Source organism: Lynx rufus, unplaced genomic scaffold (assembly GCF_022079265.1).
Source record: "Lynx rufus isolate CCGP_SWC_20201006 ecotype Redwood Valley unplaced genomic scaffold, mLynRuf1.p SCAF_1, whole genome shotgun sequence".
Classification (NCBI taxonomy): domain Eukaryota; kingdom Metazoa; phylum Chordata; class Mammalia; order Carnivora; family Felidae; genus Lynx; species Lynx rufus.
In genome coordinates this window covers 192653967-192675725 of record NW_025814823.1, presented here as the reverse complement: position 1 = coordinate 192675725, position 21759 = coordinate 192653967, and the positions used below count along the sequence as shown (strand labels likewise).

At 38.3% G+C, this 21759-nt stretch overlaps 1 protein-coding gene across 1 annotated transcript in view; it reads right to left on the bottom strand.

Annotated features, from left to right (window-relative positions):
* GEMIN5 (gem nuclear organelle associated protein 5) overlaps positions 1–21759 on the bottom strand; it is a 42888-nt gene that overhangs the window by 19669 nt on the left and 1460 nt on the right. The window contains exons 3-15 of the mRNA XM_047092077.1: positions 21190–21371; positions 18250–18401; positions 17936–18055; positions 16700–16832; positions 15630–15795; positions 14465–14677; positions 13481–13566; positions 10794–10876; positions 9208–9344; positions 7575–7648; positions 6715–6896; positions 3491–3630; positions 2433–2604 (exon numbers count right to left, since the gene is read on the bottom strand). Of these exons, the coding sequence (XP_046948033.1) occupies positions 2433–2604; positions 3491–3630; positions 6715–6896; positions 7575–7648; positions 9208–9344; positions 10794–10876; positions 13481–13566; positions 14465–14677; positions 15630–15795; positions 16700–16832; positions 17936–18055; positions 18250–18401; positions 21190–21371 (1840 nt within the window). The remainder of the gene's footprint in view (positions 1–2432; positions 2605–3490; positions 3631–6714; positions 6897–7574; positions 7649–9207; positions 9345–10793; positions 10877–13480; positions 13567–14464; positions 14678–15629; positions 15796–16699; positions 16833–17935; positions 18056–18249; positions 18402–21189; positions 21372–21759) is intronic.

The following is a 21759-nucleotide window of genomic DNA, read 5'->3' as shown; positions in this document are numbered from 1 at the left end:
CCTCACTCTTTTTTTTGATAGTATTCTCACCACTTCTCTTCCTTCCCCATGAATTTTTAGAGTTAGAGTATCAAAAAGTTAACCATACCAAACCCTTTTAGGATTTCATTAAACCATGAATATGATGCCCAATTATCCTTGAATACTTATAGTGTGTATCCTACACACAGGGACATTCTCCTACATTACCACAACACAACCAAGAAAATCAGGAAATTAACATCGATGCATTACTACTGTCTACTCCACAGACTGTATTCAAGTTCTGCCAGTTGTACCAAGAATGTCTTTTATGGCAAAAGGAATCAATCCAGGATTACATGATGAACTTGCTTGTTACATCTCTCTAGTTTCCTTCAGTCTGGAGGAGGCTCGTTTTCCTGTTAATTTGCATGACTTGAAACTTTTAAGATTACAGGGCTGTTATTTTGTTGATTTCCCCCACCGCCTGATGTCTGCTATGATTAAATTTAGGTTTTACAGGGGCGCCTGGGTGGCGCAGTCGGTTGGGCGTCCGACTTCAGCCAGGTCACGATCTCGCGGTCCGTGAGTTCGGGCCCCGCGTCGGGCTCTGGGCTGATGGCTCGGAACCTGGAGCCTGTTTCCGATTCTGTGTCTCCCTCTCTCTCTGCCCCTCCCCCGTTCATGCTGTGTCTCTCTCTGTCCCAAAAATAAATAAACGTTGAAAAAAAAAAAATTAAAAAAAAAAAATTTAGGTTTTACATTTGGGGTTGGAATGCATAGGAGTGATGCTGTCAATGTAACACAGTGGGTAGCACATAGTTTCTACTTGTCTCATTATTTGTTTACTTCCATCACTAGATTAAGGGGGCAGGTTTCTCCCTGAAAACTTATTTTCCCTTTGTAATTAATAAGTTTGCGTCCACTAGTTTTACTATCCACCGATGTTTCTTGACAAAAAACTGTTACTATGATGGCTGAATGGTAATTTTCTAATTCCATCATTCATTCTACATTCATTAGTTGGCATTCTGTAAAGAGCTTTTGTTTCCCCGTTTATTTAGACCTTCATTCCCCACCCCCCCCAATAGGGACTCATGGATTCCTATTTTTTTTTAATTTTTAAGTTCATTTGTTTATTTTTAGACAGCAACAATGAGCAGGGGAGGAGCAGAGAGAGACGGAGAGATTCCTAAGCAGGCTCTGCGTGATCAGCGCAGAGCCCGACGCGGCGCTCAAACTCATGAACTGTGAGATCGTGACCTGAGCCTAAATCAAGAGTCAGATGCTTAACCGACTAAGACAGGCAGGTGCCCCCTAGTTAGTTTTAATCCATTACTATTTATTTATTTTTTAAGTTTTAAAGCATTTATCCCTTGCTTTTTAGGTCGTCTTTATTGAGGTATAGTTTAACACAATATACCCACTTTTTAATACTTCGATGAGTTTTGACAGATGTATAGTCCTGTAACTCACCACTGCGAATAAAATATTTCCATTATCTCATTTCCTCATGCCTCTTTGCAGTAAGATGCACCCCCTTCCTGAGTCCCAGGCAGTCACTCATCTGCTGTCACTACAGTTTTGCCTTTTTAGAATTTCATATTGTAGATACTTGTGTTTCTGACTGTACATTAGAATTACATAGCATGCATTCTTTTGTGCCTGGCATCTTTTGTTCAGTGGAACATTTTTTTGGGATTCACACATTTTGCTATGTTTATCAGTAGTTACTGATAACTACTGTACTGATAGTACAGTACTGATAATTCCACTGTAGGGATATACCAGTGTATTTACTGTGCCAATTGACATGTGGGTTGTTTCCAGTTTGTGTTCATTACAGATAAAGCTACCATGAGCATTTTTTTTTTTTTTTTTTTTTTTACAAATCATCATGTGGATAGATCATTTCATTTATTTAGGCACATTTTTAGTTGTTTAATATATAACTGGTATCAGTTAATCTTTGCTAGCCAGGGAGTTCTTCTGTTCATTATTTTCAAGTTCAGACTGTCTCAGATTTGGTTAGTGGGAGCCCCTGCAAGCTGGCTTCTTTGTCCTCTTGACAGATCTCAGTTCTTTGGACATTTCCTTCCTTTGTGGCATTGGATGATGTGCCAGGCCCATCTTGTATTTTTCCTGCCTCAACCTGAAATTAGCCATTTCTCCAAGAAGCCCTGGTTAGTCTCTCTTAACAGAGAATGCTATCTAGAAACCAAGATGTGGGCATAGGTCTACTCGACACTATTTGGATGTTGTCCTTAGGCCCCTCATGGCTGCCTTCCTTGATTAGGAAAGCAACCTGTGCCATGGTGTTGCTGCCACCTTAGAGAGCAATCCTGAATCTCCAGTGACCATTACAGAGCCCTACATGAATGTCCTCTTTGCTTGAGCCTGATCAACTTAGTTACTGAGGTAGGGAGAAAGGGAAGTAGGCAAGCATTTATGGGCTCCCAGTTCTGACTGACCTTGAGGAGGCCGAGAATGTTCTTGCATGGGAGTGAGCCATTTGTACACACAGAAGTCATCTGCCCCTGAGTAGATGCAGTCTGGGTCCAGTGGGGACCATGCCACACAAAGCAGTCGACCTCGATGTCCTCGGAAGTTGCACAGAGGCTCTTCTCTGAGAGTATCCCACACCTAAAACCAAAAGCCACATGACAGCATAGATAATTTTTGGTTATTCTATTGCTTTGGGGAGCAGGTATAAATTTAAAAAGATTTAAACAAATCTGTGTACTCTTGTTTAGTCTTATGACTTATTATTTCCTCTTAGGTGTTCAAATTTCAGAAATCGTATTTCCTGTGTCATGAGAATTCTAATTCAGAACTCACAGCTGCATGTGTAGTCCATGCTTACAGTTCTAATTTTTTGCAGGTGATTCTTCTGCCCCATTTCTTGGCAAATGATCAATTTCCTTACTGTTTCTTGAATTACTCCAGTCTCCATTTCACAGAGGGCAGCCCTTCATGGCTTCTTGGTTTGTGCAGATAACTCAATTACAACTCAACAGAGACTGACATCCATCACAGAGATTATTAGCTCTCTAGTTACTAATGTCTATTCTGGTTCTGATATCTGAAAGTCCTATCTCATAGCTCAGGCTTGGCATCTCACTTTTATTTCTTCCAACCTGAAGATTTCTGACTTACAATTTATTATTAAAAAAATTGTTCATGATTTATAGCCATTTTGTGTTTAAGACAGGAACAGGTACTTCTCACATCAATTTAGCCCATCTTATGACAGTAAGAATGAAATCTTAAAAGATACTAGAATTTAGCTAGTTCCCTATCAATACTTTCCCTTTCATCTAAGTAAAAAAAAAAAACCCCAAAACCCCCCAAAAAACAATCTTAGCCTGCCAAAGTCCCGGATATGTGGGATGTTTTCTAGAGCTCAGAATATCCCTTTCTGTACAAGATAATGGTGAGGAAAAGAATGTACACAACTGGGGGAAAAGAGGAAAGAGTTCAAATTAGAGTATGTGGTGAGGAACCCACAGAATCAAGGACACAATAGTACCTGAGCTGTACCATCGTAGGAAGCAGATACCAGCCTTCCATCATGATGTGGGCTCCATGCCACACTGGTAATCTTGGCTGTGTGCCCTGACAGGGTCCGGTAGGGCTCTGTAATGGTCACTGGAGATTCAGGATTGCTCTCTAAGAGACAAGGGAAAGATGACATTTCTACCAACAGCCAACAACAAAAAGACCCAGAGGAAGGTATTATTGTGGACAGTCAAGATTTTGCCATATGCTTTCTAGATGACTTTCAGCAGGCAATGTTATTTATTGGTTAAGACTGTGGGCATGTCCACAGTGCTTGGCATATGGGTTTACTGCATTGTTAGCTGTCATTTTGTCTTTTCAAAAGCCACCAAAGTGAAAATAATACCTTTTGCATATGGTACCAAGGAGGATGTATCATCACTTTTATGGTAACTAAAGATATATAATCTGAATCTATAAGAAAAACACCAGATTAAGGGGGCATCTACAAAATAACAGGGCAATATTCTTCAAAGATTAAAAACAAAATGGCTGTAGGGCTCCTGGGTAGTCCAGTCAGTTAAGCATCTGACTCTTGATTTTGGCTCAGGTCATGATCTCTCAGCTCCTGAGACCAAGCCTTATGTTGGACTTTGTGCCTGGGTGGCTCAATTGAGCATCCGATTCTTAATTTTGACTCATGGTCATGAGATTGAGCCCCTCATTGGGCTCCATGCTGAGTGTGGAGCCTGCTTGGGATTCTCCTTGTCCTCTCTCTCTCTGCCCCTCCCTTGCTCACGCGTGTGCTATCTCAAAAATAAATACAGTTTAAAAATGAAAAAGGGCTGAGAAACTATTCTAGATATAAAGGATATTATTGGATCAATCAACAAAACTAGAATATGGATGATAGATTAAACCATTGTATATTGTTAAATTAACTCAAGTTGATAGTGGAATTGTGGATTGTAAGGGAATATCCTTATTCTTACAAAATACACAAATATTAAGGGACATGGAGAGAATGACGCATTCAACACAAAAGGTTTGGGAAAAGTACATACACAGACACATAGAGAACCAAGCAGCAATTATCCCTTTCAGCCAGAACTGCCATTTGCTAATAATTTGCCACAAGGACCAACACAAAGGGAAAGACGAGAGGTACTCACTGTATGTTCCCTATGCCTTTTAGAAAACTTGGAGTTGTTCCTTTGGCCACATACATGTTAATCTACAAGAAAAGTGATACTGTGGACATCAAGGGAATAGGCACTGTTCAAAAAGGAATGCCACACAAATTTTACCATGGCAAAACTGGAAGAGCCTATGGTGTTACCCAGCATGCTTTTGGCATTATTGTAAACAAACAAGGACAAGATTCTTGCCAAGAGAACTAATGTATGTATTGAGCATATAAAGCACTCGAAGAGCCAAGATAGCTTCCTGAAGCAGTGAAGGAAAATGATCAGAAAAAGTAAGAAGCCAAGGAGAAAGGTACTTGGGTTCAACTGAAGCACCAGCCTGCCCCACCCAGAGAAGCACACTCTGTGAGGACCAGTGGAAAGGAGTCTGAGTTGCTGGAACCCATTCCATATGAATTCATGGCATGGTAAATATAAAAAAAATAAAAGACCTTAAGGCTGTAAAAATGCTTCCCTTAACTGAGTAGGAGTGTGGGGTCCTCTCCCTGAAAGAAATATTTAAAGCAAAAAACAAAACAAAACAAAACAAAACAAAACAAAACAAAACAAAATGAAACAAAACAAAAACAAAAACCAAGCAAATATGACAAAATGTTAATAGCTGTTGAACGTTTGAACAAGAGTATGAGAGTTCCCAGTCTGAAAGGGATATTGATTCTGGCCAACTTTTTTTCTTGTTCTATTATTCAGTAGATAAAAAATAAAAAACAAGCTAAGATATTAGTGTTAAAGTAGACAAAGATCTGCATTGCTCTGAGGAATTAAGTCAATGCCCTCAGCCGAAGTGGATGCTTAACTTGGCATCCCGATAATAATGATAAAGACCAGGATAAGCTTTCTAACATATCATGCTCATTAGTTACACACTGTCTACTACTTATTGTTAGGAAAATCTGTCTATAATAGTTTTCCATTTGCTTTTAACTTGAGAGAACCGCTGCTAGAATCATTTTTTGTTGTTACAGATAAGGATTCTCAGAAAACTACTGGAAATTCTAGAGAAAATGAAAATGTCAACTGTTTTCACTCTTCACAGCACATACTTGGCACTACTCTTCAAACAGCACAGTGTCAGATTATAATTTCTTCATATTAGGAAAGAAGTAATCGCACTTCTTTTGTATTAAAAAAAAGGGCTCTTCTAACCACCTATTATGGTTTTTGTGGGTGCTGAGAAGGGTCAAAGACTCCTTAAGGAATAAGTCATGGAAATGTGAAAAAGATCAACCTGCTAGGCAGGAATAGTACTTATCAGAACACATAGGTTCTGCAATCAGGCTTGAATCTAGGCTCCCCTCCACACTAGCTATGGGACTTTAGGAAGTTAAGCTAACTTCTCTGGGCCTCAATTTAAACATCAGGAAAATGTGGCTAACACAGTCTACCTCACAGGACCATGAGAATTAGATACAGTCAAACATGGGAATGGGATGTGTGTGTAAAATACTCAAACACTGAAGGAAGAGGGTATAAACTGGCACAATCTTTTTGGAGCCACTTAGCAATAACAATACTCTATTATTTTTTTTATTTTTATTTTACTAAAAAACTTTTTAAAATGTTTATTTATTTTTGAGAGAGAGAGAGAGAGACACCACAAGCGAGCAGGGGAGGGGCATGGAGAGAGGGAGACACAGAACCCGAAGAAGGCTCCCGGCTCTGAGCTGTCAGCACAGAGCCCAACACGGGGCATGAACCCATGAACTGCGAAATCATGACCTGAGCCAAAGTTGGAGGTTTAACAGACTGAGCCACCCAGGTGCCCAGCAGTAACAATACTGAAAAAAAAACTGGAGAAAACATTCAGCAAACTAATCATGCTGGTTATGACTGAGGGATGTTATTATGGGAGGAACTTCATTTTTTAAGTTAACCTTTTTGTCATGTTTGAAATTTTTGTCTTATAAGTAAGATGAATATATTACTTTTGAAAGCAGAAGCAACAATAAGAATAACATTTTAATACCAAAAAATAAGCAAAAAGGTACAAAACTTGGAATGCAGAATAGCTGAACACATATGGCCCCAGGATGTAAGAAAGCAAAGTTACCTATGACAGTCTTCAGGTTGTGCACATAAATGACCGCATTGTTGGACCCAGAGGCCATCAGATAGCTCAGCTCCGGCTGACTGCCGTGCTCATGATGCCAGCTAATGGTATTCACAAGCTTGTGATGCTGCTGGATGGTACATATCAGTTTCAGGTTGGGAACTTGAAATATTTCTATTGATCTGGAGTCACAAACCCATGAGACAAGAAAGATGGATGGTCAAATTACAATCTAATGCAAACAAGTATCTCCCTCATTCCATCACTCAGCTAAAGGTGAAATGGAATAGGATAACCCTATCTATCACTGCAGAGGTCACTCTCTTATAGAGAGCCAAAAACAAAAAGTTGTTTTTTTAAACAAATGTATTCAGCTTTGAAAAAATCCCATCAATCTCTGGGCAGCAGTTGTGTTTATCAGGCTCTTGTAATAAACGGTGCTATGGAAAAGCTAAAAGAATTAATGAGCCAATGGCTAAATTAGGACTATGTAATTAGGATCAACATTGGAAAGAACATGGTGAGGTCCAAAAACCATTTCTTCCCAGGCTTAGTTTAAAAAAATGAAGGACGATTTATGCATTTCAGTGCAGACCAACATTTTGTGAAGCATAACACAGCTGAAACACTGAATGGGCAAACATTTCTTTAGACTGAAAATACCCAACTTATTTTGCATTCTCAAAAATACAAAGAGCTTCCAGATCATTCAAGGATATTAAGGACAGATCAGAATATCATATTCAACTAGACTACCCCAACTAAAACTATAGATGGCATTAGTCAGCTTTTGATCAAATGTGTAATACATACAAAAACAAAGTTTTCTGAATTTGTTTTTTTAAGAAACAAACACATACCCATCTTCGTTGCCAAGGGCCATGATTTTGCCATCTGCTTTCCAACTGACCTCTGTGTGTACAGGCAATTTGTACTAGAAAGCAAAACAAACCAATCTTGACTAAAAGCACACTGTTCTTCTCTCTGCATATCTTACAAATCAATGATGACAGCATGAGAAAAAAAATCCCTAGTTTAAAATGTTCTAATTTTACAACTTGTACATAATCTACATAATTAGCCAAAGAGTTACTAAGAGCAAATATTCAAATTGTAATTTCCTTAATTGGGACAAACAAGAGAGGCTAGTAAATACCCAATGTCTACAGTGTCTAACCTTGTAAAATAAACTTTTTAATTTTTATCCCACAACAGAGAGTGTAACATGTCCATTTTAAGAACGTGGGGGTCATGTCTCCTTAACAAGATAAGTAACATATATATATATATATATATATATACACACATACACGTCTATACATATACATACATATACATACATACACACATACACATGTCCTTGTTTTCTTCCTATTTCTATTTCTTTTCTTCCTTCCTTTCCCTTTCCCTTTCCTTTTCCCTCTCCTTTCCCTTCCCTCCTCTCCCCTCCCTCTCTTTCTCTTTCCTTTCCCTTTTCCTGTTCCTTTTTTTAATAACTCTGTTGGTCTTTCCCCAAGGCTGACTGGGCCCTCTTGTTTTCTTACTTGTCTCTTTAGACCACCTCATGTATGCCCAACAGCTTCATCAGCTTCCATTCACGTGAAGGAATTCCAAGTTTCTTTCTTTTTTTTTTTTAAAGATTTTACTTTTAAGTAATCTCTACACCCAATATGGGGCTTGAAACCACATCCCCAAAATCAAGAGTCGCATACTCCACTGACTGAGCCAGCCAGGCACCCTTCCTTGTATATATATTCAACTGCCACAAAACTAAAAGCTCATTAGCAACAGGAATTTTGTCTCTTTTATTCATTGCTGAATGTTAATGTTGAGACATTTAATGAAGGGATATAGTCAATAAAAATAATTCAGTTTATGACTAAATGTAATTTTTATGCTAGCCATTCAAAAATAATGAGCACCAATAAAAATACTCATTTGAAAGAGTAAAAGAACTCTCAACATATTTCACTTCAAAAGACAGTTCTGACGTTGATAAAATGGTAAGGCAAAAGTGATTAAATGTGGATATCTGGGTCAAGGATAAAAGGGAATTATTTGTATTATTTTTGTGTAAATGTGTTAATTATTTCACTAAAAAATGGAAAATTAAAATGGCAATTCTGTCTTGAGCAAAATACCTTCTAGCCACACTTGGCCACCATATTATAGTTATCTTTACCAAGGTCTCACTCTGGAGGAAGTAGCTGGCCTAAAAAGGATGCTTCATATCCAAAATCTGAAAGTTTATCATAAATCACCATGGCAATTGAGACAAACTTTTTTTTTTTTGTGGTTAAGTTCCTTGCTTTACTCAGGTATAAAGACTTCTACATTATGTTTTATAAATCACAAATTCACTGAAGCTCTTAAGAACATCTAAGAAATCTGAGTGAGCATAATGGATACCTTTAATAATGGCATTTATTATGCAAAATGGGAAACCAAGAAGATGTAGAGACTTGGAGAAGACTTTACATCATAAGAACTCACTTTGATTGAATTGGTGTCCCTGATTAGTTTGTTGATGTCATAGGCCTCTCCACCAAGCTTCCAAGGGTTATGCTGTAAGACAATCCCTTCCCCTCCACAGCTGTATAAAGTAAGGGAAGGTCTGTCTCCTTCTCCTCCTAAATGAGGTAAGAAAAGAAAGCTTATCATTTTTGCAATTCAGCAGCTTAACTACTGGTTACTACAGTACAAGTATAGCATAGTCTGAGTTGTTTTAAAAGAATTATATTAACACACCAGAATAAAGTCACTGTTCTTTGTATATGAACACAGTTGTTGGGAGAAGTAAAAAGACACTAAATCTAAACTAATATTTCTAATGTAACAGATCTGCTTTAAACACTCTTCTGCCATTCAAATAGTACGGGTGCCAAAGTTGGGGTCAAAAAACATGTTCTCAGTGTTTATGAGAATTTGCCTTTTGTTTCAGAAATGAGCACCCTACTCTTTGGGCATTTAAATATATGGAGCTGCAGGCTTTCCTATGACTAACTCTAAGTTATAGGAAGTCACAAGCTGTCCTCAGAGCAATGATTTCTTTATGTATTATGGCAATCTTCTTGTTGACCTTTAACAAGCAAACAGTGGTTCTTGTTGGTTTCTGTAAGGACAAGTTTTATTTTCACTACTGCTAGAACTATGCCTGGTGCAAATCAAGAATCCAGTAAACAGTTGTTAAATGAATGAAGGAATGAACTACAACTACGGGGCTGCTTGAGTTCTCATGACTTCCATTATCCTCTCTGTGTAGTGCAATTACTATGGAAATGGACAGATGTTTCATTATAGCTGGTTAAGAAAAGTTAACCAAATACATCTGAATACACTGACTGATTTTTTTTTTTAAGTTTATTTATTTTGAAAGAGAGAGGGAGGGAGGGAGTGCATGCATGAGTGGGAGAGGGGCAGAGGGAGAATCCCACGCAGGCTCTGTACTGTCAGCGTGAAGCTCGACATGGGCTCCCACGAACTGTGAGATCATGACCTGAACTGAAATGAAGAGTCAGATGCTAGACCAGCTGAGCCATCCAAGCACCCCATGAATACACTTATTTTAAAAGATACTCTGAAAGACCTATCTCTTTAGGGATAAGAAAGAGAGGGCTGGGCAGCCAGAAGAGGGAAAGGGTCAGAATACAGTAAAGACAAGAGATCATTTCAGGAATTCTAAGTTTGCTGTAACTATAGGTGAAAACAGATAATCATTACTGCATTACTATAGTTAAATAATATTCTAATTCTGATCAAATTAAAAAGTGATAGCAAATTTTGGTGAACAAATTTTAGGTTGGATACCAGGAGCCAACATGAGACAACTACATGCACAATGGAAAAATTCAGCTAGAAGAGACCAAATAATGCTTAAGAGTTTGGGGATGCTTAATATGGGCGAATGATTTCTAACATCACCTGCTATGACTGCCCTCATGGACCCCTGGGGACACAGTAGTCCGCATAAGCAGTCACTGCACTAGAATATTTATAACTTTCCAGCTTGAGTGTCTTACAATTAAATTAAAAGAAAGAGAATACTCTCATGTTTGCTAGAAAATGGCGCAGATACTCACCGAGTGAAATGGGGGGCAGTGGTGGCCCCCAGGCTAAAGTGTACACAGTCTTCTTATGATACGTGCTAGAAATCTGTGGCGGTCTGGAGGGAAGGGGGATTACAAAGAAAGATTTAAACAGAAGACACAGTGGAAAAACAGACCCATCTTTTTCTAAAACCTCCCTTATTAGTTGCTGATGTTAGAGAAAAGCAATTTAACAGCATCCTTCTCCAAATAGCTGATTGTAGAGAAGCCAACACTTCAATAATATACCATGTAATGATATCTACTACCAAAATGATAAAGTCCCAAACACACTTTACCCAGAAAAAAATATTATCCCCCCCCAAATCTGGCCAGTTTGTAATAACTTTTCCCCCCCATCTCTCCGAGTTGCCCACTTTACTTAAATGTCACGTATTCTAATATTACTGTAGTTATAAGCACTGTAAAGGCTATCACAACTGGAGAAATACTGAACAAGGCAGAAAATGCAAACTAGTCAGCCCAGAACTAAGGTTACTGCTAAGCATATACAGTCATCATATAAATATAACCCATCTCCCCTTCAGATAAAAGACTAGAAGTCATTTTAGGCTTACCCTGTCATTAATATCATATTCTTAAACTAAGACAAGATTTTAGAATAGTTCAGTTTTAAAGTTTTTGTAAGAAAACTTGCTCTTGAGGGTAATTTTGAAGGCTGTGGTGATTAATGACATGTGAGGTGTCAGTAATGGGCAGTGTGGCTGTTACCTTTACTGTAAACTGTATTCTTTGTAGGATTTGAGAATTCCAGGAATCCAGAACCTATGACAAAACTAGCTGCTGACTTATTTATTTCTATGTTTCTGGCACATTTGTTGTTGCCATTCTGGACAATAAACCCCAATTTCTCTGGGCTGAAAGAAACAGAGTAAGTATCTGTGGCTGAATGCCTAATAGTGTATCTAGGGCAGCACCCTTCCTTCTACTACACACCTCATAATAACCAGAAGATAGTAATTTCATAGAATTAGTCGGTTTTGTGATGACATATAGTTTTATTTTCTTACATGCCTCTTTGCAATAGTGTATTATTTTTTGAGAATTGAAAGTGGAGTTAACCAGCTGCAGAACGAAAGAATGCAGGTAACTAAGTGCATGTAGGTTCACATGTGTACCTCAAAATTGCATCTAAAAAGGTTAACTCTGAGTATAGTAAATAATTCTTACTTAGAAATGAATGATCTGGAACAGGTAGGCAAACTTACCCTGTAAAAGGACAGACAGTAAATATCTAAGGCTTTTTGAGCCTTGAGGTCTCTGTCATAACTCTCCCACCCTGCTCTGGTAGTGTGAAAGCAGGCTCCGATAAGGTGTAAACAAATGAGTGTGGCTGGGTTCCAATAAGAGCTTTGTTTATGGACACTGAAATCTGAATTTTATTTAATTTTCATGTGGTGAAATATTCTTTAATATTTTCCCAATAATTTAAAAAGGTAGAACCATTCTTAATTCATGAGCCATGGCTCCCCAATCCCTGGTCTAGAACAGTGCTGCTCAGTAAGCACTGGGCCTTGTGCACTTGAAATGTGGCTCATGAGACCAAGGAACTGAACTTCTCATTTTATTAAATTTTAGTTCTTTTAACTGTAAATAGCCACATGTGGCTATCAAACTGAACGGTGCAGGTATGGAATCTACTCAAGCATCTAGGATAACTGTGTTCAATAGTTGCATAATGTGAGTTTTATGTATGAACCACATAGGCATCTTAAAACTTTCTTGTAGCCACATTAACAGAAGCAAAAGAAATAAGTGAAACTCAATTTTAATAATGTATTTTATTTAGCTCAATATACAGAAGTATTATCTTTTAAAATATAATCAAAATAATTACTGAGACATTTTAATTTGGAGGCGGGGGAGGGACTATCTCTGAACTCTGGCATGCATTTTACACTGACAGCATATCCCAGTAGTCCCCTTGGCTAAGGACAACCAGAATGGACGATGAAGCTCAATACATAACTTCTAGTTTACAGGACATATAGGGAATACTGAAATGAGTTAGAAGTCAACACAAAGACCAAAATGTAAAATATTCTACAAAAAAACTTACCCAGAATCTTCAAACTGAAAAGATTTGCCTGAAAAGGCAAATGTTATGAAAGAAGTGGGGGTGGTATTTAAGAATAAGAGAGACTAAAGAGACCTAACAAAATGCAGTGTGTGAACCCAAACTAAAAATGAATTTGAAAAAAAAAAAAAAAAATAGCTAGGAAAAGCATTTTTGGCTCAACTGAGGAAATCTGTACATCGACTGGATATTAGATATTATGGAATTACTGTTAATTTTAAGTGTGCAAAAATAAGGCAAGTATGGCAAACTGTTAACAGTTGGTGAATCTAGATGGAAGGCAGAGATGTTCTTTGTACTATGCTTTCAATGTTCATGGATGCCTGAGAACTTTTGTTAAGAAAAGCTGAGGGAAAAAATAAACCAATGGTTTATTTTAGTGGTAACCATAGGTCAGACAGGCTGAACCACCACCTGAAACATTTTTTAAAAATCAAATTCCAAGCTGTAAGCCTCAGACTCAGAGCCAGAATCTGAAAGATGTTTCCCAGGCCAATTCCGACATATACCCAGGTTTATGAATCAAAATTAACTCCATCATCTACATTATGGTCAATGGGCTAAACAATCTTTTATGTCTTACTTGTTGGAGTAGGTGTCATACAATCCCACTTTTCCATCATCAGTTCCAAAAGCTAAACAGCCTTCCTTGGTTGGGTGCCAGCACAGCTAGAAAACATGAGGGAAGCGGCATACTGTTAAGGGAGCCCTTAGGTTATCTTTTGAGCATCCAAATGGAACACTTTCACTCTTGGTGTCTCCTAATTTAAAAAGTAACAAATTCTCATTATTTAAAAGAAACAAAGTATTAAAAACAATGTGAAAGTCACTGGTAATCTCACTTGTTCAAAACACCGCACTGCCCATTTTATATCTTGCTAGATATTTTTTATGAATAAAGTTAAATATATACAGTTGAAAAAAAAATAGGCTCAAATATTTAAATGATGTGTATGAAACACTGTTGAGTGGGGATAAAAGATTCCAGAATAGTTTAGAAAATAAGATCCTGTTAATAATAAAATTTGGAAAGATATATCACAGGTTGTCAACAGTGCTTCTCTGGATAATGAAAGTGGGAGCATGGAGTGGAGAGTAGGAAAATATTTTGCTACTTTTTCCCTTTTAATTGGTACAATTAAAAATTGGTACAATTTTTTTTTTTTACTAAAGTATAATTGACATACAATGTTGCATTAGTTTCAGGTGAACACTATAGTGCTATGACAATTCTGTATGGTCTTCTTTTTAACCACAAACATTTACTGCTTTTAGACTAAAGAGCCACAACAGAGGTATCACTTTGGAGAAAAACAAAAAAATTATACATATTGTTGTGTAACCTGCATTCCATGTTTAGTAATTTTCATTTTTCATGAAACATCAACATCTTTCCACATCAAATAAAGAGCCACATTATCATTTTTAATAGTGTGATACTGTTTATTATGTGTTTATAACTTTATGTATTTTCTGTGAGTGCACATGCAGGTTATTCCAAATTTCTTACTAAAACAACTACTTATTTGAAAAAAAGTTCAAGAGAGCTCAAAGAAATCATCCTTACCGCTGTAACCTTGGACTTGACCCCCTGCCAAAAATTTTTCACATCATAGTTGTTCTTTATGGAGAGTGTATTCCATACGCGGATCATACCATCTCCAACGCCTATGGCCAAACAGCCCATGTCCACAGGAGAGAAAGCCAGGCTGTAGGCAAATCCACCAAGGGAAGGCAGGGACCAGCAGCACTCTAGGGTGGCCATGTCCCAACATTTTACCTAAAAATATCCAGGGTTAGGGTTTAAATGTAAAAAAAAAAAAAAAAAAAAAAATCAGAAAAACAGGAAAAATAATCAACATCTCAAACAGGATGGACTCAAAGAATGGGTAATATAAAGAATATATAATAAAAACATATAAAGAATATATATTATAATATACAAATATAATTTATTCTAATAGGTAGTAGGAAAAGTATCTCTTAGGAAAAGAAAAAGTAATAAATTGTAGGCCCAAAGGGATCTTAGAATATATTCATTCCCAGAGATGTTAAGTGAATTCAGGGTAAATGAATAAACCAGATCCAGGCCGCTCATTTCCCAGAGTCCAGCAGCCTTTCCACTGTACTGTACTACAGCACTGGTAATCTCATTTAGCAAATCCTAACTAAGAATGAAGATGGTCTCAGGACAGTGGGAAAATGAGAGGGGCTATCTCAAAAAGCAAAATATCTTATCCCCAGGGGAAGGAGAAATGCTACATTTTTAATCTTCACTCATTTAACAGAGAGGTTTGGGAGAAAACAAAGTCTATCAAATAAGCCTAGCCTAACTGCAAAACAATGAAGTCACAGATTCTTAAATATAGCCAATTCTCTCTTGGAGATTTCATCAAGAGCAGATGGTTCTGCTACCTTAACTACAGACAAGAATATTTTAAAGCCAAAGCATGATGGTCTCATACATCCTTCCCTGGACACATCTACGATCTTTCACCATAGCTGCTCTAACAAAAAGGCATCTTGGTGGTTTCTCACCTTTCCCCTAACTCTCTGCTGCTCCCACAGTTAGCTCTGGTCAGTAACAGTAACAGTAACTCTGAGATTGGGCTGGGCGTGGGGGTGTAAGGCGGGGCGTGAGAACTGATGGATGGTTTGAAAAGCCCTCTGATCCTATCCAATTCCTAAATCATGGGCCCTACAATGGTGAATGCAAACTAAGCAGTGCTTACATCTCTATCCATTGATGTGGAAAGCAGCAGCTGTTTGTCGTCCTCCGTTTGTAAAGGGCATAAGTTAAACACAATTCTTGAATGATTCTGCCCTTCTGATGAAGCACTAAAGAGGGTATATTTCCGTCTCCAGGACTGAGTGAGATCCCACAGCAACAGCTCACCTCTGTGAGGAAAAACAAGCACTAGTTCTCTTTCACAAGCAATCTGGAAACAAGAGATGTGGGGAGAGTGTGGGCCCTCAGTTGCCAAATAATTTCTATCAGTTGTTCTTTTAAGGAGAAAAAAATTGCATATTCTGAAATGTGCACAGAACAGCTCAGAAAGAACACACAAAAAAACAAGGTGTCACTGTCTATGGGGAAGGGAACCTAGTTGCTTGAGACAGAGCAACTCTGGTTCTTACCTTATTTTGAACCCCGTCAATGTGCTGCACTTCCTCTGGAACAGATTTTCCTAACAGTTTTAATAGTAAAATGCCACCATAATTTGCACAGCCCCAAAGCTTAAACACATACTATACTCTCTCTTTTTTGGGATGGTGTGGGAGAGTAGGGCCATGACCAGCATTTTAGGGGGGGATTTTTATCTGCTTTCCCTGTACCATTTCATTTGAAATCAGGGCCTTTATCTGCTAAATTCACTTATTACCTCAAACAACTAGAAGGTAGTACTCACTAAATTCTGTTCAATGAATGGCTATAATCATCCAAAGAGATGGGAATTCTCTAAGCTCCCTCTTTTACACATGATATAACTGAAGTTCGAAGGGTCACACTCATGAACACATAGAAGGTAAGAGACTGATTTGGAAATGCAATTTGGTCTGACTTTGGAGTCCATGCTCTTAATTACCAGGCTATACGTATTTGGTCTTTTTTCAGCACTGTAAGTAGACAACACAGGTATCTGTCCCATGATTTTTTCCATTACAAATGGCCTGTCACAGTATAAGCCTTAGCCCTTGCCTTTTCCATCTTCTATGTCTAGAAAGAGGAGCCTAGGAATTCCTCAAGAAGCTAGAGAGGAAAACAAAATATGTCAGAGAGGGCATGACCAGAAAAACTTACCCAAAACAGCTGGATACCAGCTGTGTTGGTTGATCCTTGGGCCAATGGAGTGTCAACCAAAGGCGTTCTTTAATAGTTGGGTCTATACCCCCTCCTCTTCTCTTCAGAAAGGGCAATTTCAAAACCATCACCCCTGCAGATGGAAAGAAAGTCGGTGGGTGCTCAAGTCAGTGAAAACACACATGCGAAGTCCCCAGCAGTTCACAGTACAGTTTAAAAGTTTGTTAGTTTGGTTACTTAGAATGCAGACCTCATTTTCTCATGGAAACGTTATTACACATAGTTTTAATACTTGTCTAATTCAGGTAAAACAAACTTTTTATAGGCTATCCTGGCAACCTGAGCACACATTAATATTGCCTGTTTGGGAGAATGGGGTTTCAACTGGAATTGTGAACCCAGGTAGTAACACAACTCTAGATTCTCCAAAGTTGGCAGGGGAGAGTGGCAAGAAATCTAACAAAGGTTTAGAAGTTACCCTTCTGGAGGGATCCTGGGCCTTACGTTGTCCCACCTGGGAGTATCAGCCCTAGTATCTCCAAAAGCAGTCCAAAATTCTTTAAAAAAATTCCATTTTCCAAAATTATTCTATTAGTTACCACTGACTATGTTAGAATTATGGCCAAGCACTATGCTATTTGCTTTATATGCACTAAAGCATATAGAGAAAGAAGACTACTATAAAGACAAAGGCTAGAGTTTTACTATAAGTGTAACATCCACTCTGCTTGGAGTTCCTCTCAATTTATAAATTGAAGGCAAAAGTTCTGTTCAAAGAGAGAAGACTGGGAAAGCCGAATGACTGAGGGTCCCTGTAATTTGGATAAAATGAACTTAAACATTTAAACATGCGCTTCTACACTGGGTACGTATTATTCTGCATTTGTGTATTAAAACCTTTAGCTCTAGAGATCTTTCCCAATCCTCTGATTCAGGCCTTGCCAAGTTCCAACATTCCTATCCTTATAACCAACATCTTGCCTTCCATGACAAACGATGACCCTTCTATGAACGCATCAGAAACCCTCTTTGGTCCAAAACCAAAGTCAGATGTTCAGAGCACAGGGAGTTCTAGCCCAGGCTAAACTGGTGAAGCAACTTTCTGGATAGAAAAGTAAAGAACTGCCTTCTAGATGATGACACACTCTTAGGATAACAAGACACAATAAAAAAGTTTCTACTTCTACCAGTCACTATAGGTTATATCACAAAAGAAACACCAAACATGAATCTTACCTCGGCCTCTAGAGCAGCTCCAGATTCGAATGGTCTGATCTTTGCTTCCAGTGGCTAAGTAGCAGCCTTTTGTTACTGGAGTTGGTGCTGTGACTTTACCATTGGGAATTGCAGGTTCTTCTAGGGTAGAGATGGTAATTTTGTTTTTAACTTGCATGAAACATGAACTTGTCAAAAGAAAAACTAGTTTTCAAGGGATCCTAAAACTTAGATATTACATTTATAGATCTGATCTGTAAGAGCTAAAGTTTTAAATGTAATTCAAATGATACAGTTTTATCCACATTGTTCTTTAGGTCTTAAATCATCTCTACCTGAATTTTCCTCTTGACTTATGGATAAACAATCTTCGCCAGGCAGGGGACACCAGACTATGGAGTGAATCTCATCATCGTGGCCTCGAAGCCTGTGAATAACTTCTCCTTTCTTACTGATGTCAATTATAACCACTATGCCATCCTTGTAGCTAAAAAACAAGAGTTAGAAATATTACTGGAAAATGAAGACAGAACAGTGACTTAAGAGTTATCACTGTACACTTCTAAAAGGTAAGTGTATTTGGGGGAAGAGGGAAGGGAAGAAAGAAAGAATCTTGTTTTGTCCTTTTTTCCAAAGTGTTCACTTTCTGTTTCCTGGTGGTCCTGACACATTTGTGCCCCACCTCTCCAATCAAGCTCTTGGTGTAAAGCATGCTTGTGTTTGAAGGGAACTTACAGAAGAATGGTTATTTGTGGGGCCCAGCAATCCCTCTAATTCCAGATGAATTTGACCTAACGCACTTAAACCTATTCCCCGCCCCTTTTTAAATACGTGATCCTATTTCTCTAACTATGAACTTAACAAAAGCTGCAGTACTGTAGCTTCTAGATCTGGATATTTCAAGACTATCATTTTTGAATTCAGAGGAAACTGAGAAATTCTAATAGTTTTTTCACACACATAAATACCCAAGAACCAGCTTAAGAAAAGAATACACCCAATTACCAATATAGTTGAAATCCTTTGTACATCCCACCCCAATCAAACCTCTTTCCCTCTCTTTCCCAGAGGTAAACTGATATTGGTGAATTCTGTGTTCCAACATTCCTAGCCTTTCTTTGTATAGATTCCTAAAGATGACAGAAGATGATTTTGTAGGTTTTAAAACTTCATAGAAATGGTATCATGAGGTCTGTTTTTCTGTAGATTGTTTTTTTTCCACTCACTGTTAGTGAGTCATCCATGTTGAAGCATGTAACTCTAGTTCCTGGTCAGTCATTTGTACTATTGGATAGCACTCCCTTGATGAAGACAGCACAAGTTTATTCATTTTCCCTTTTGAAGGGCTTCTGTTTTTTGCTATTACAAACAAAAAAATGACATTAATAATCTTATGCACACTTAAGACAATTTCAGATTTGATGCCTAGTAATGGAACTGCCAGGATGTAAGATGTGTACACCTTTGCTTTAGTAGAATGTGCAAAACTGCTCTCTAAAGCGGGTGTACCTATTTACATTTCCTACATACTAGACAATCCTACAGGGAAAAAAACACATTCCAGCTCTACTTATTTTTCTTTTATTAGAAACATTTCCCCCCATTACAACTTTATTTAAAAAAAAAAAATCATAGACTGTTATCGGTCTTTGCAGACACAGACTTTGAAAACCTTCAAGTTATGCAACCTTATAGTCCAGTAACTGAGCTGTCCTGCAATTTTAATCAGCCCTTTAGAGAAGGATCACCATTTTGAAGATCCTCCAGAAACAAACCATTCTGATTCAATCCTGTGTCTATGCAGTTCCTTATACCTGAAAGATTCCTTCTCGTAAATTCTTGCTCATCTTTCAAGGTTGGTCTGATTCAACCTTCTCTGATCCCTACCTGCCACCTTTTCTGCTCCCTCTCTACTGCCCCAGTGCACCACTGCTGCCACTTCACCTAGCAGGTCACCAATGCATGCATGCACAGATCCCTTCCATTTCACTACTAAGCTCCCACACCTGTCTTCCTATCCTTTCCCTCAGGCCACAGATTTCATGATCCATCATTATGATCACAACTTTAAAAACACCATTAGCTCCTTTGTGCCCTCTCTCCTAGAGGTATTTATTTCATAAAACCCCAAACGTTCTTGAATCCAACCAAAGTCTTTCTCAATCAGCTTGAATAGTTTACTTTGAATTCATAACTTTGATCCATAGCCTGGCACTCAATAGGGACCATTTGTCCTACATTCTCTCTCAGTAAGCTCATTTTCCTATTTTCTGAGAGGACTATTTTCACATCTTTCTGCATGCTTTCAGCCCCACTCTGAACCTGACTCCACCTTCTGATTTATGCCTCATGGAGAAAAGCAGAAGCCAGGAAGATGAAACACCCTCCTCTTCCAACCAGATCTCCAAACTCACCTGCCCTATTTCCATGTTCTCACTTATCCTTTCTACTTGTGATCTGGATCCAATCCCCTCTTGACTTCTCAACATCACTCCTGTATTTACTACATTTTCCGTGTATTCAGCTCTCCCTCTTCTGCCTCATTTCCATCAGCATAAAAACATGCCCTTATTATTTTCCATTTAATATTCCCTTAACTGCCACATACCTTCTCTGGCTTCATGTCTACGCACATTTGTTCAACAAACAAAAGTTTGCTGTCTCCACGTGTACCTTCGCTACTGCACCTTCAGTCTCGAGTCCACTCCCGCCATACTTTCTCCTCCAACACTCTAGTGCTTATGTCATGTGTTCAAACTAGTGTGAAAGGACATCTTTGGGATAGAGGTAAATGGAGTGGTGAGGGAAAGGGGGGTGCCTGCTCAAGGCAGTTCATGTGAAACAACCCTGGTGATTGATCAAGGTGGAGGCAGAGCCCAATGCCAAAACACTCTCCCAATCCAGAGGGAGGGCTGAGAACCAGGACAGAACTGAGTCCTCTGACACTCCGGGAGTAAATGTTATCTCTAAGCCTGAGTACTGAGGGAGAAAAGGGGGGAAAGAGGGTATTTCCTACATTTGGAGGCTGACTGAAGAAATCAGATATGAAGAATGAGCAAAGTACATTATCGAAGAAACTAAGGAAATAAAAAGACAGTGAGAGAGATAGCGAGGACCTGGAGGTCATAGGAATAAAGGCTACCAAGGGCCCAAGGAGTGGTTAATACCTATAAATCATTTCCTTTGAAGAATAAAGGGACAGGAAAAGATAAAGCAAATGCAAAATATGCTCATTAACAAAAATAAATTACCAATACAGAGGGGATAGTACTTACCCAATGGCTACTAAATCTTCATGATGAGGTGAGCAAGTAAGACAGAAAATTGTCCTGGGTTCTATAAAGAGGTGCTGGGTGTCATTTCTGTTAAGCCAGTAACAGAAAACTACTCCTTTTTCATCTCCAGATACTATTAAATCCTTTACTTGAGGAGACCAGTGCAATGCTGATATTGTATGCTTTAAAACAAAACAAACACATATTTGCTTCTCATTTGTCAATGCTGAATTTTTACCTCATTTTAAACCTGTACTATACTAGGCACATTGAGGGGTACTTAATTAGTGTTAGTACCACTTGTATGCCAAGAGTACATTAACCAAATGGTAGAAGAATTTAAGCTCCTAAGGGTCAAGGAACCATTAAAACCATTTCTTCCTTTAATAACTTAATGTAAAGTTCTTACTAAGATTAAATGAGTCTTCTCCTTTTCTACACTCTCTGAAAAGGCAGGTTTATCAAGTAATCATCTGGTTTAGAAACAAGTTTTATTCACTCATTTACAGTTTATATTAGGAGTCTTTTTCATGGACAGAACCAGATAGTAGATATTTTTTGATTTGTGGG